The 14,568-nt window shown below is 55.5% G+C and overlaps 5 protein-coding genes; 4 read left to right on the plus strand and 1 right to left on the minus strand.

Annotated features, from left to right (window-relative positions):
- The first annotated feature begins 2,745 nt into the window (after positions 1 to 2,745).
- CHC_T00006868001 (hypothetical protein) lies at positions 2,746 to 4,245 on the plus strand. The gene is made up of 2 exons (XM_005710143.1): positions 2,746 to 3,370; positions 3,587 to 4,245. The coding sequence occupies exons 1-2, from the start codon at positions 2,746 to 2,748 to the stop codon at positions 4,243 to 4,245; spliced, it is 1,284 nt and encodes a 427-aa protein (XP_005710200.1).
- Positions 4,246 to 7,620: 3,375 nt separating this feature from the next.
- Positions 7,621 to 7,926, plus strand: CHC_T00006869001 (hypothetical protein). Its single transcript, XM_005710144.1, has one exon. The coding sequence runs from the start codon at positions 7,621 to 7,623 to the stop codon at positions 7,924 to 7,926; it is 306 nt and encodes a 101-aa protein (XP_005710201.1).
- CHC_T00010007001 (ubiquitin-activating enzyme E1) lies at positions 7,691 to 11,093 on the plus strand. XM_005710145.1 is given in 3 exon segments: positions 7,691 to 7,978; positions 7,979 to 11,044; positions 11,045 to 11,093. 1 exon segment carries the CDS (start codon positions 7,979 to 7,981, stop codon positions 11,042 to 11,044), a length of 3,066 nt encoding a protein of 1,021 aa, XP_005710202.1. The 5' UTR covers positions 7,691 to 7,978; the 3' UTR covers positions 11,045 to 11,093.
- A 206-nt stretch (positions 11,094 to 11,299) lies between these two features.
- CHC_T00006871001 (hypothetical protein) lies at positions 11,300 to 12,855 on the minus strand. XM_005710146.1 is given in 2 exon segments: positions 11,300 to 11,547; positions 11,548 to 12,855. 1 exon segment carries the CDS (start codon positions 12,853 to 12,855, stop codon positions 11,548 to 11,550), a length of 1,308 nt encoding a protein of 435 aa, XP_005710203.1. The 3' UTR covers positions 11,300 to 11,547.
- A 115-nt stretch (positions 12,856 to 12,970) lies between these two features.
- Positions 12,971 to 14,568, plus strand: part of CHC_T00006872001 (hypothetical protein) — a 2,388-nt gene continuing 790 nt past the window's right edge. Inside the window, exon 1 of the mRNA XM_005710147.1 lies at positions 12,971 to 14,568. This exon is cut by the window's right edge and continues 790 nt beyond it. Within this exon, the coding sequence (XP_005710204.1) occupies positions 12,971 to 14,568 (1,598 nt within the window).

The following is a 14,568-nucleotide window of genomic DNA, read 5'->3' on the forward strand; positions in this document are numbered from 1 at the left end:
GTCCGCCCGCTTACTTTTAGGTACTTCCGTCCGTTTTACCTAGAAGTCGCACCGGGCGCGGGTTGAGGACGCGCGTAGCACGCCCGCGAGCCGGCTCCGCCTCCGCCCGTCGGTACTGGATCGTCACCCAGTACCGCTCCGGGGCGTCGGGGCGTAGAACCGCTCGCGCGTGCGCGCGTCCTCCCCGATCCCGCTCTACCACCGCTACCTCGAGCCCGTGCTCGGTACCGTGGGTGGGCCGTGCTTCTGTCTTCCCGCCGATCGAGGTCTTTCCGAACTGTCAGTACTCACCCCCCTCGTCGTTGGGGGTGATTATACTACAATTACTTTGTCTTTTTAAGACTTAGTCATCATTTTAGAAGGATATGAGTAAATTTGATGACGGTATATCACCTGATGAGCACCCAGTCTGTACGATTATGGCACGTTAAATGCACCATCACTAAGCCTTTGAGCACTCGTCGCCCATTTGCACTTAAGACCTAATACTTTACTCGAGGGGTCCCCTTATTATGAAACAAACACAAAGATATTTAAAGAAAATATACTTGCGCTGGTCTGTTGGCAGCAATATGCCGGCCATTTGAAAGCTGTGACTCTGTCCTGTCAGACTCTGAAAAGCAGAAGGGCTCGAAACGGACCACTCAACGACCAGAATCGATTTACTGCTTGCCACTCAACGCTCGCAATGGACGGGAAAGGTCCCTAAATGTGGATCACGGCGAACGCTCGTGTATCACAAAAACACGTTTTGACCCCTAACCGAGATTACATCTCCCGGATATCAACCGCTTTTTTGAGCAACGTCCGCTCTCGCGCGGCAGCCGGCCTCTCCTTCATGGAACCGGGAAGAACAAACTCCTCATTTCACAGCGCGGAATGGTGGTTTGCGCGTGAATGATCCAACTTGCGGCGGTCTTGCCTTTGCTGCCTTGCCTTCAACATAAACCTGGCATTGCCAGACACCACTTGGTTATATTTCCTTTCTTTTTTCGGGCGTCATTCTCTTCTTTGCGACGAATCAGTCGCAAAGCTTCATTGCTTGTTAACACAAGTCCTTGTTTCGTATCCAAATAGCCTTTTCTCATAACAACTGGCGCAACAGTAGATCCCTCACGTCGCCTCTTTCGCTTCTCCTTCAACAGCAATTCCATTTCTTGAGGCGAGACGGCCACAGAATCGCAGGTCTCGTTGAGCGGACGATGAAAGGCAATAAGCTTGGCACTATCAAACGGATGTATCCCGGTCTTTGCAAACGATTTTCGAATAATATCCCCTGTAAACACACAAATATACGCTGACGTCATGAAGCGACAAAGATCAAATACATCGAACACGTTGTCTGTATAAAACGAGCAAACGCGCTTTATTGTGGTGTTAAGTTGCGACTTGAATAGCTGAAAACGCCAACTTCCACAGGCTGAGTAGAGCCGCTCGTGTGAGCTGGTAAAGCAAAAGCTATTATGCCACCCTGCTCGAACGTTGTCAACGCTTGTGAGCTCATATGGCTACGATATGCGTCATACAGGAGTAGAAACTTTCTGTTTCCTGACGTTTAGTCTTTCACATCTTCGACAAACTGTTTAGCTCATTCTATAAAAATATGTTTGTCCATTCCCCCACCATCTTCACGCATGAACACCAAGCTGTTCCGCGGTTGGCACTCGGCCAAAGTCTCTGTTATTTCAAAACCATTCTTATGGATTATTCTATATGGCTGTCGTTTACCCTTGAACACAAACGTGGGTACCCGCACTCCCATCAGAAAAAATGACTGGCATGAGCGTAACACGATCGTGATAAGTGAATTCAGCAAGCTTTTGTTGAATGGGTTCTGAACGAGTTCCATCATGCTTACGCTTAGATAGCCCAAGTCCGTCCTTATCCGGAATTACACCAGTTTCATCTAGATTAATGATGCACTTACTGTCCACGTTATTTTCGTGAATAACGCCTTGAAGTTCAACAAGGTAAGACGTCAAAGTTTCCGTGTTAGTCGCCGTAAACCGTTTCGCATCTTGAACGGACGACTTTCCGAATTTTAGCCGGGCCTTGTGGCGTTTTTCAAAACCCCGAGCGAATTTCACAGTTGTTCTGGCGTTCTTAAACAGAATATTTTCACGACGGCTTGGTGGCATGTTGGAAACAAGATTTTCAACGCAGTAGAGTAGATCACCGCGTTGTAAGTGATAGCCAGGATGAGCGTAGCGAAGTAATGTGCAGACGATAACATCTTCTTCGCTCTTACTCAATGCAGTCGGGTGGCCTCTCGGGCGAATGGGAGCAGGCTTTGTTACTGCTGATTGGAGCCTGTAGTGGCGATAAAACGTGGTTACGGGGAGATGGCACCTTGCAGCTGTGTTTCAAAGTTTGCTGTCCTTAGACGAAACAGCGGCGAAAGCGCTGAGATTAACGCGGAGCTTTCTCGTTAAGCGGTAATACATTAAGCGCGCCTTTTCCTCCCCCTTTTTTGCGCGAATTTAGTATCTTTAGAAAGCTTGGGACGTGTACTAGAATTTGGAACGAGTCGGACGTTGGCGGCTTAGAGCATCTCCAGCGCTGCAGCTAAATCTGTTCCAATTAGGACGCGTGTCAGTTTTCTAGCTGGTCGCTGTCTTTGGGCGCCCCATGTTCCAAATCGTTTGGAATGCGATATGCCAAATGCGCTGCTCGTCTCCATCGCGCGCACTCGTTAACCCGCAGGACGACATGGACTCTCTGGACGACTTTGGCGCCCTAAAACCGATGGCGTCGCTGGAGGCGGTCGAAGGCAGCGCCGCTGCGCAGGGGAATGACGAGTGCGACATTGAAGACTTTCTTACAGACGATGACGAGGATGACGTCGTCACCTTCCCGACCGAGGGCATTCTCGACATTCTGTTTGATGGTGCTGGCGGCGGCGAGAGAGTGCATGGCGGGTCCATAGCAGGCCGCGCGCGCAACCAAGATCGCGATTACGACGCTGCCGTGGCGCGTATCAAGATCCTCTACTTCGGACTGAATCGCAGTCCTCCACAAGTCAACGAGAATACTTTTTCGAAAAGGTTTGGAATCCACCGCGAGGGCTTTGACAAAATCTACAGCGCGCTTGCGACAAGACCAGAGTTTGTCCAGAAGACTGACGCTGTTGGAAAGAGAGGAATCCATCCTCTTCAGCGTATCACCGGAGCCTTGCGAGTGTTGCGATATGGTGTGGCATACGATGCTGTTGATGAAATCGTCGCAGTGTCGGAATCGGTGATGGCTCAGACCGTGAAGTCATTCTGCAAAGCTATAGTGCAAGAATTTGGGGCGGAGTATCTACGCGAACCTAATGAAGATGACCTAATGCGCATACTTGCAGTAATTGAGTCGCGCGGGTTTCCTGGGTGTTTGGGAAGCATCGATTGCCAACACTGGGAGTGGAAGAACTGCCCGGTAGGATGGGCCGGTCAGTTCAAGGGAAAAGAAAAGAAGCCGACCGTAGCGATGGAGGCCATCGCGGATGGCGAACTCTAGATATGGCATCTATCTGTGGGTCATCCTGGGTCCATGAATGATTTGAATATCATGGACAGCTCGCGAACGATGCAGCGAATCCTTGCAGGCGAATCCCCCCTGCGCATACCCTACACCATCCACGGTACAGCACGTACCTTGCCCTACAACTTGGCAGATGGAATATATCCGCCGTGGGCAATCTTTGTGAAGACTGCAAAGGGCTCAAACGAGCGCAAGGCGAAATGCTTTTCGGCTCATCAGGAGGCGGTCAGGAAGGATGTTGAGCGTGCTTTCGGGGTACTCCTCTCGCAGTATCACATGCTACGACGTCCGTGTCGTATGTGGGACAAGAACGATGCAATGGACGTACTGCGCGCCTGTGTAGTACTACACAACATGTATTGCGAGGCGCGACGTGACAACTACAATGTCCCTCTGTACGCGCGCGCTACATCTAGTGAGCCATTCATCAGCGCAGTTCAATTCGCTCCTGACGCCGACGTCGACTTCCGCTGGGAAAACTCGGCGTCCGTCAGCAATTTAGCTCCTGCCGGAACATGGGCCGCGCTTGCTGCAGCTCGACGTGCAGAATCAGAATCAGAGGTCGCGCACTTCGAGCTGCGTTACGATCTAGAGCAACATCTTTGGCGTTGGAAAGACGCGGTGAGGCTGGCGCTTGGGGCACACGAGCGGGATAAAACGTATGACGGTGGAAGGAATTCAGTTGCCGGTCGCCGCAGTGCGCTGTGTAGAGTTTTGCAGTGATGTCACTTTTCCGAGCCGCGTACGTACACGGGCGATCACAACGCCGCCTTCATCCGCGAACCGCGCAGACGTCTTTTCGTCGCGACTACCTACACACCGCGCGCTGCGTTTCGCGTCTAGGGTACTGTAGTACCCGCCGGCACCGCGCCACCGCCGTCCCCTGCGTGCGGCAAATCAACGTGGGTCCCGTACCGCCCGCACCCATCGTGGCCCCACGTCTTGTCACCGGGGACCGTCTTTCCAAAAGGCCGTGCGTCTCCCTGCGAGCGAGCGCGGCGGCCGTGTCCCATTCGTGGTGCGCGGCGCCGACGTCGGCCCACTCGATGCGCGCGTCGTCGCGTGCGACGAGGAATCCGGCCTCGCCGACGTCCTGCAGCGCCCAGGTAGATCATGGAGCGCTTGGGGCGGTTGAGTAACTGCATGGAGTGGAGGGGGGGCGGCTGGAGGGGGGGCGGCTGGCGGGGGGGGACCTGCGTGCCAAGCGGAGGTCGGACGGCTGGAGGGGACGGCGCTGCGAGTCGGTGCGGCCCAAAAGCGGCGGGGGTCAGAGGCTCTCGGAGCGGGCGCGGCGGGTTGTCAGCGGGTATGGAGTGGCGCCGGAGTTAGGGGAAGCGCGTGGGGGGGACGTGCGGCGGTGACGTGAGGTCGGCGCGGTGCAGCGCGGCGGCGATACGCTGGTGACGTGGCAGGCGATGTAGAAAGAACAGCCAGACCACACCAGACGTAGGGTAGCGCCAAGTGGCCGCGTTACACTCTCTCGCGACTCGAACACGTGGCCACGTCTCGCCAAATGTACGCATCCTTGCCTGTCCATAATCCCTCGCCAACCCGCGCCCTGGCCCTCTCCGGCCCCCGCTTTCCACCCCCCGCCCCAACACTCCCTTCCCACCCGCCCCACTTCCCCCCGTCATCCGCTGCTCCCCTGAAGCGCGCGGACGCCGCGGCAGTGCGCGCCGAGATCTGCGACGACGCCGTCGTACGAGCCGTCGACGGCGAACACGAGGATCACGCGCACGGCGCCGCCGGCGACGACGCTGCGTACGCCAACGAGCAGGGCGCGCAGCGTGGCGCCATGGGGTCGCGCGCCCCACCGCCCACGAATTCTGAGGCCAACGCCCTCCCAGCCGCTGCGGCCCTCCAACACGCACACGGCGGCGCCGACGGCGGCGGCCACGCGGCCCGCGCGGCCGAGCGTAAGCGCGCCCAGGTCGACGGTGCCGCTCCAGAAGCGGCTGCGCCGCGGCGACAGCACAGCGGGCGTGCGGCCCAGCCCCATGCGCGCGTCGATGACGTTGACGCAGCGCCCGCCGGCGACGTAGACGGTCTCGCGTTCCGCCAGGTCGTGTAGGGCGACGGCGGCGTGGCAGGGTGCGGGAAGGCGGTGCGGCGGCGGGGTTGGGGGCGGGCGGCGTTGCGGAGGCGGTACACGTTGCGCCAGAGCGGGGTGTTGGTGGCGGCGAGATGGGCGCGGAGGACGCGGTGCGTGAGGGAGAGCGAGAGGCGGACCTTTTGCGGGAGCAGGGCGGCGAATTGGGCGAGTATATCCCAAGAGAGCGAGGTCAGAGAGGGGCGAGGCGCCCACTTTAATGCTGTGTACTATGCGCCGGCATGGCCAATACATCGACAGAAGCAGCTGAAACTACATCCGGGTCAGAATGACAGCTGGCCCGCGCAGGTATTGTACGCGAGGTCGGAGAGTTATTTTCCTGTAGTAGGGATTGGATGAGCTTCTGTCGCTTTGTTCGTAGAAAAAGCGCTTTCATCTCCTTGTCTTCTGATGTCTCGTCTGGCATAGAAATACGAAAGGCGAGCATTGCGTTGGCGTCTTCCATAGCAATACTCTTTCTCTTTATGCTCTCTCCTATAACACCCAAGCATTGAACTGCCTGCCTCTGTCGCAGTGCCATCTCTTCATCTGCTTTGGCGGCCTTTCTTCCCTTCATACCGCCTCGCGCCTGACGTGATCGAGGAGTAGTGGACGGCGGGTCTTCATCGGGAATACCATGGTCACTCTCGCTGCCAGTGACACTGCGTGTGGCATTTCCGGGATCCTCGTTACTGCCACCATTACCAATAGAGCCACCATCTTCATTTACATGCCCGTCGCCAAGATCTTGTACGCTGCCTGTAGCAGCGTGCGGTGTATTATTGTACTCGGAATCAACAGTATACTTTGGGTGCTGATGAAGCGCTTTGCATGCTTTGACGTAGACCCATTGATTAACGTCGAAATATTTGAAGTTGCACATGTTCCGTGCCTCTACATTTGTGGACAACGGATTAAACTCCTTTAAGTGCCGGGCAACTGCCATTGCAAATATGTTGTCTGCGCTCACACCTGTAGGATTGAACCCACGTACCTCTCGTAAACTCTTGTTGAACTTGGACACTTCCTTGGATACATCTCCAAACTTCGCTCGAACGGGCTGCTTATCGCGCCTCTTATAGTTTTCATCCATAGAAATGAAGTTCCTGTGAAGCCCTACGCGGAAGGCATCACTCGTCTGGTCAACGCCGAGCACAGGGTTCTCCGTTGTTGCCACCCACGTCTCAGCCAAGTGACCGAGCTCTTTGCGCGACCAGTTCGGACCGCGTACCATGACTCCAATTGCTGAGGACAGAAGCGCCACGTGAGATCCCGCGGTGTGCACCCCTCCTCGTCGAAGGAGGTGATTTCGGATGCCTTTTGAGGACCAGCTGTTCTGTTTTTCGCGCGCACATGTAATTACTAGCTGGTTTCCCGCCACCCCAGGTGTTTCTACTGTGAGATTTAATCGGAATTAATGGTCGCGCGCCCTAATCAGCTTGCGACGAGCTCGTGGCAAAAATCGCTTTGGGATACATCTCGTTGCAAATCGGCCTGATTTGCCACGAGAAAAACTCCAAACGCCGATTTAGAATTCGATTTACGATGCAATTTGCGTTCTTGTGTCGCGGTGGAGACCAAACTTTACCCTGATTTGGTAAATATCATATTTGGACCGAATTTGCTGCCGCGGTGGAGATGCTCTTAGGTGAGATGGCGGGAATCGGACAACCAAACTCGCGATGTTACCTATTCTCCTCAATTCCAGGTTTTGAGGCCTTAATTTTTGATATTTTATATGCCAAAGCCGTTGTTCCGCTATTTGGGGTCTTGTTCCATTTTTAGGGTACAGTACCCTTGGTACCCTCGAGTATATAGAGGTGCTCTTAGTGTACGGGACTCGATGTGTGCTGGAAACGTGTAATCCGTGGCCAGCTGTGGGCAGCAAAGCAGAACACATTCGATCGTAAAATTCGGAAGAAAGCTCGTCGGAAAACGTGTCGCCCAGCGCGTACCAGCCGGCACTGCAATCTGCGGTTCCACCCTTCCAGCCCGACAGCTTCGCATACATGTACGGGCCGTCGCTGCCAGCAGAAAACAAGTCATCCGCCCACATCATCGTCTCGCGCAACGCCACCCATCGCGCTCAATTAGTCGAGGGATCAGCCCGCGCCCCTCCCGGAATCCCTCCCCATCATCTTTGCATCTCAGCGCTGGAGCGCTTCCCGCGACGCCACGGACGCGCCCCCCCTCACCCACGCGGGCAAGCGCGCCGCCGAGCCATCCCCCCCACTCCCCGCGAAGCGCGTGCGACCGCACCCCGCTCACATGGACGACTCGCGCTCCAACTCCGTCAAGATGACCGACGCCGATGAGATTGACGAGGGCCTCTACTCACGCCAGCTCTATGTCCTGGGCCATGACGCCATGCGCGCCATGCAGAAGTCCGCCCTCCTCATCGTCGGCTGCGACGGCCTCGGCGTCGAGATTGCCAAGAACGTCATCTTGGCAGGCGTCAAGTCCGTCGCCGTGTACGATCCACACCCGGCCGCTCTGCCCGATCTCTCGTCCAATTTCTATCTCACGGAAGCTCACGTTTCCGCGAAAACCTCGAGGGCCAAGGCATGTATCAAGGACTTGGTCAGCCTCAACCCTTATGTCAATGTTTCGGTATACGATGGCATGCTGAATCTCAATGAACCCGACCGCAACGTCTTCTCATCCTTCGCCGTTGTCGTCATGGTCAATCAGTCACATGCCGCCCAGAGAGCGGTTGACTCCGTCTGCCATAAGGCGGGAGTCAAGTTTCTTTCAGCTTCTTCGCGAGGAGTCTTCGGCTCCATTTTCTGTGATTTCGGACCCTCCTTCATCGTCACGGACCCCACTGGCGAGCCGCCTCGCTCGGTAATGATCTCGTCCATCACGAAGGAGAACCCTCCAATCGTCACTTGCCTTGACGAGCAGCGCCATGATCTTGAATCTGGAGACTATGTCTCGTTCACAGAGGTTCAAGGCATGGTCGAATTAAACGATGGTAAGCCGCACAAGATCAAGGTCCTTGGTCCGTACACCTTCGCCCTTGAAGAAACCGATATTTCGTCGTTCGCTAATTACGTCCGAGGAGGTTATGCTACTCAGGTCAAGATGCCTGTTACCGTCTCGTTTAAACCTCTAGGTGATGCTTTTGCCTCTCCAGAGTATGTCATTACAGACTTTGCGAAGATGGACCACATGGACACTGTACACGCCTGCTTTGCTGCTGTCGATGAGCTACCAGGGGGATCTTTACCGAGGCCCGGTTCTGCAGAGGATGCGGCCACTTTCACGAAACTCCTGAAGCTTCGAGATGGCGAGCCGATTGCGTCAGTAGCCGAAGCGTTTGCCAGAACTTGCGCAGGTAACATTTCTCCGATCGCAGCTGGGCTGGGCGGTGTGGCCGCACAGGAAGTTCTGAAGGCCATATCGGGCAAGTTTATGCCGATTCGACAGTTTCTTTACTTTGATAGCATGGAGTGTCTGCCGAATCCATTGCCAAGCGAGGCCGATTGCGCCCCGAAGGGGTCTCGATATGATGGCCAGATCGCTGTCTTTGGCGCCAAGTTCCAGGAGAAGATCGAGAATCTCAAATACTTCTTGGTTGGGGCAGGTGCCATCGGCTGCGAGATGCTCAAGAATTTTGCAATGATGGGTGTGGGTGTTGGTCAAAATGGTGGTGTGATCGTAACCGATATGGATACCATTGAGAAGTCTAACTTGTCTCGTCAGTTCCTATTCCGTGATACGGACATTGGAAAGCCGAAGAGCATAGCGGCGGCGGGGGCGATTCTGCGAATGAATCCTGCGATGAAGGTGGTTGCACATGAAATTCGTGTTGGGCCTGAGACAGAGTCTACCTTCAATGACGACTTTTGGGAGTCTCTGTCGGGTGTTTGCAATGCTCTTGACAATGTTCAAGCTCGTCTCTACGTCGATCAGCGTTGTGTCTATTACATGAAGAGTTTGTTAGAAAGCGGAACGTTGGGCACCAAGGGAAACACGCAAGTCATCGTTCCTCATATGACAGAGAGCTATGGCTCCTCACGTGATCCACCAGAGAAATCCATTCCCATCTGTACGCTAAAGAATTTTCCGTACAGAATTGAGCACACGCTGCAATGGGCAAGAGACTACTTCGAGGGTGAGTTTAAGACATCTGCGGAAGAGTCAAATTCGTTTCTCAAGAGGGGCCAAGAGTATATGGATGAGCTACGGCGGCAGGGGCCTGGCACGATGCTGGCCACCCTCGAAATGTTGAATGCTTGTTTATTGGAAGACAGGCCCAATTCCGTTCAGGATTGTGTGGAATGGGCACGCAGGGCTTTCGAGAAGCTCTTCAATGGAGAGATCCGGCAGCTTCTGCACACTTTCCCGCGCGATAATGTGGATAAGAACGGTGTGCCTTTTTGGTCTGGTACAAAGCGTGCGCCCAATCCAGTTGAGTTTGATGTCAACAACGAGATGCACTCGGAGTTTATCATTGCGTCAGCGTGTTTGCGAGCGGAGAACTATGGATTGCGAGTTTCCCACGCAGATATTGCGCAAATGGGGAAGCAAGCATCCGCGGTCATGATTCCTGAATTTGTGCCGAAATCGGGTGTCAAGATAGCGACAACGGATGCGGAAGCCAAGGCTCAGATTGATAACCCAGGGGATGCAGACGATGCTCGAATTGAGGAACTCGTGACGAAACTGCTGCACGAAAAGTCTCTCGCCGGCTTCCAAATGACGCCTTTGGAATTTGAGAAGGACGATGACTCCAATCATCACATTGATTTTATCACCGCCTGTTCAAATTTGCGCGCGACGAACTATTCTATCGAGACTGCCGACAGGCATCAGTCCAAGAGAATTGCCGGAAAGATCATCCCAGCAATAGCCACGACCACGGCATTTGTGACAGGCATGGTGTGCGTTGAGTTGTACAAGCTGGTGCAGATTGGCGTCACAGATATTGCTCAGAACAAGGATGATGGCGCATGGGCTCGACCGAACTCAGATGCCTACTCTGCGGAAAACGAGAAGGCTACCGCAAAGACGCTTGAGCTATTCAAGAATGGCTTTGCCAACCTGGCACTCCCATTCTTTGCGTTTTCAGAACCGATGGCTGCTCCCAAGACAGAAATGGGCCACGGACGGAAATGGACACTCTGGGACAGGTTTGATATCAACGAAGGTCGGGACATTTCTCTCGAAGAATTTTTGAAGTTGTTCAAGGATAGATTCGGTCTTGAGATAAGCATGATTTCCTGCGGCGTCAGCATGCTATATTCTTCTTTCACTTCGGCTGCAAAGCTGCGTGAGCGGATGCCTATGCCACTGTCTAAAGCTGCTGAAACTGTTGGGAAAATGCAGTTTACCGAGTCACAGAAGTATCTCGTTCTTGAGGTCTGCTGCCACGATGATGATGGTGAAGACGTAGAGGTTCCGTATATTAGATACTGCTTCAAGCATTGATCTATGAGTTCCCAATTCTAATAAAATGCCATGAACAGTGTCTTTGAAACAAGAGTCAGCACAGAAGTCTACTGAAGTGGTTGTGCATATCATATCCGATACTTGGTCCTAGAAGCGCTTGGAAATTATTTCCGAAAAAGTGCAGGCTTCGTTGTTTATCGTTTCCGTCGGAAGCTCGAGCAGCATTGTTTATGTATTTCTCATGCGCAAGCACCACAAACATGTCAGGTCTGTGATATCACCAAACGCAAATTGTAGGAAAAACTTTACTTGAGATAGATTTAAGGGCTTGTATTGGAACGAATCGGTCGGATGTTGACGAACAAGGCCGAGTTCTTCTCAATTGGGGCTGGGAATGTGGTACTGTGGTAGGAGTAATCTTCCCTTCAGGCTTTGAACGTGTGAGAGCTGCAATTACCTACAAAACGGGTGCCTCATCGACGTTTGGTGTCGATAACATGGCTTACACAGCAGCACTAAAGATTACCGCATAATTCCAAATCTCATTTGACGTACGCCGAGGCCATGGTGCTGCCGTACTTCAAGATAGCCTTTGCTTCTTTGACTTCTTCCGCGGTGTGCCTCAACTTGGGCTTCATCATTTCCTGGTACATTTGCGAGTCCTTGTACCAGAACTTAGTCCAATTGCCGTACTTGGCATTCCAAGCGATTTCCGCATCGCGTATACCTTGCGGAGACGGACTCCAAAAGACACCTGCAGGGAACGACATAACTGGGCCGGCTTGATCCCGGGCGGCATTTTCTCCGCGCCAGGCCGTTGGCAGGCCCTTCTTAATGCCAACCGACTTAAAGCCCGCGTAATCACCAGTGGGGAGCACGGCCGTCGCCAAGATGCGGTCCGTGGATGTGTACGTCCCGTTCAGGGCGCAGATCTTGTTCATATCATTGTTGTACGGATGTCCTCCCCGGAAGTTGACAGCGGGGATGCGAGACTCGCCAAACAGGATATCGTACTCATCTGAATCCATGTACGAATTGATCTCCGCATTGTATCCCTGCTCGGTGATGATTCTGATGTGCTCGCTCACCTCTTCCTGATTATGGGGGGCGCGGCCGAGGAAGTGAAGGAAGTTGCATTCGACAAAGCGGGTGTTGCTCGTGGCGTCGAAAAAGCGCTTTCTATAGGCGTTGGAGAGGCCGACCGCGCGCACAAACTCCTTCATATTGGCCGTCTCCGTGACGCAGCTAATCGACGTGGCAAGCTCTGCCAGCTCGCTCTCGAACATATTGGCGTTCCCAAGGACGTTTCTCAAGGCCACCCTGACGCCAACTCTGGCCTCATCGCTCGACCAGCCGGGGCGAGCCCATAGCAAATCGTCCGTGTACGGGTCCATGTTGCGGAAGGTGCCCTGCTCATTGACTCGGCGATTGGTGGTGTTCGTCTCGCGGCCGACGCGCACGTCGTACGCGGTGGCGTTGTGCCCCTTGGCGTCCGCGCGGAACTCGGCGCGCGCCGTGGGCGGGTTGTAGAACTTGGGGATGCCCTTCCCTGTGGGCGTCGGCGTCGGCGCTGGCTTGCGCGCGGGCGGCGCCGCGGCAGGCGCCTGTACGGTGCGTCCGCCAATGGTGAGCTCCGAGGCCACCGGGTTGGCGGGCGTGGCCGGCGCGCCGTTGCTTTTGCCGAAGTTGGGGAGCGACGGCAGCTTGGGAAGCTTGATGGCCGAGATGTCGGTGTGGACCGGGGCCTCTGCCCGGCGCGTGGGCCGCGAGGCTACCGGGGTGCTGCGGCCCGTGACGAAGACGCGCGAGGAGGAGAGCGGGAGCCCGGGCGCGGGGACGAAGGCGGGCATGGTGGACGCGGGTGGGTATGCTGTGGCGCGGGTCGTGGCTGCGGTTGCGGGCAACGTTTGTCCAAGAGGTTAGGCTGACGGAGACGACAGGAAACGTCAGGCTGGGGACCGAGGGATGAAGGAGACTGGGGCACATCTCAAAAGATCTTGTAACCCTACCAGCACGAAGGCTCTGCTTTCCTGCCACAGGACCTCGCCGAGCTCTTCGAGATTATACTCATTTCTGTTTACAGAACATTACAGGTTGACCTGTGAAGTTCACAGTGTGAACTGCCTACTCCTACTCATGCAGGGCTCCGTCAGTCGGGTGCTCTTACCTCACCTCATCCTTCGTCTTCTCCGCCTTGGACCTGATGGCGCTCACCTGCTTCAACTTGCGTACGGCGTAATCAACTTCAAGCGCCTCCACTTGCAGGTATCGCTCCACGGCGTTGGACAGCCTTCTATCCCGCAAGTAGTGCATCGAGTTCGTCACGGCCGGTTCGAACCCGCGCATGTACTTGAAGTCCCCGCCGCCAGCCCCCGGTTCCATCCTGCCAAGCCCGTTCTCAATGCAATACTCAATCGCCGCGTAATAGCACGCCTCAAAATGGAGGAACCTCACCTCTTCCATGCATCCCCAGTATCTTCCGTAGAACGCGCCCCCGTCCCCTTCACCGATCACGTTGAACGTCCCGCCCACCACCTCGCCGCTCCCCTTCCGCTTGGCAAGCACCAAGCAGATACTTCGCTTGAATTTCTCGCATCTCGCCAGCATCCGGAAGAACCGCCTGCTCAGATATTGACTTCCGTACAGTTGCTTGTCGATCGTCGACTTATAAATACAAAACATCGTATCCATCACCTCCTCATCAATCTCCTCACCGCGCTTCACCACAACCTCCAACCCCGCGTCCTCGCGCACCCTCGCCCGCTCCCGCCTCATCTTTATCCGTCGCTTCGACTTAAACTCTCCCAGATACTCTTCAAAATCGCGGTACGGCACGCGCTTCCCCTCTTCCACACCCGCGTACCCTTCTACATCCCCACCCCCCTCTATGCGCTTCTCCAAATCCGCTATCGCATCCTTCCCCTTGTTATAGTTGGTAAAATGGTACTGCACGCCCTTCCGATGCAAGAAGCCCGCGGCCGCCAGCGCCTCCACCTCATCCGCCTCGCAAAAGTTGACATGCACCGAGCTAATCTGCATCCTGTCGACAATTTGCTTGAGGGCCTTAGCAACGGCACGCAGCACGCCCTCCCTCTCCCGCGCCTCCATGCCGGGCCAGGTGAGCACGCGCCTCCCCGTGGCCGGCGTGAACGGCACGGCCAGCAGCAGCTTCGGGTAGTACTCCATGCCCGCGCCATAGCATGCGTCGGCCCAGGCATGATCGAACACGAACTCGCCCATGGAGTGCATCTTGAGGTAGGCCGGCGCCACGGCGACCACGCGCCCGCTGTCGGCCTCGCGCACGACCTGGTGGTGCGGGGTCCACCCGGTGTCCGCGCTCGCGCACCCGGACGCCTCGAGGCAGGCCAGCCAGAAGTGCGCCAGGAACGGCGAGCGCGAGCCCCCGCGCGCCAGCGCGTCCCACTGCGCCGCGTCCAGCTCCGACACCGAGCGCAGTGCGCGCACCGTGTACGCGCGCGGCGCGCGCTCGGCCGGCGGCGCCAGCGCGTCGCCGGCGCTCATGTCGAGCTCCGTCCCGTGTTCCAGAAATGGCTCACAGGGAC

Source organism: Chondrus crispus, genomic scaffold, assembly GCF_000350225.1.
Source record: "Chondrus crispus Stackhouse genomic scaffold, scaffold_54, whole genome shotgun sequence".
Taxonomy (NCBI): Eukaryota; Rhodophyta; class Florideophyceae; order Gigartinales; family Gigartinaceae; genus Chondrus; species Chondrus crispus.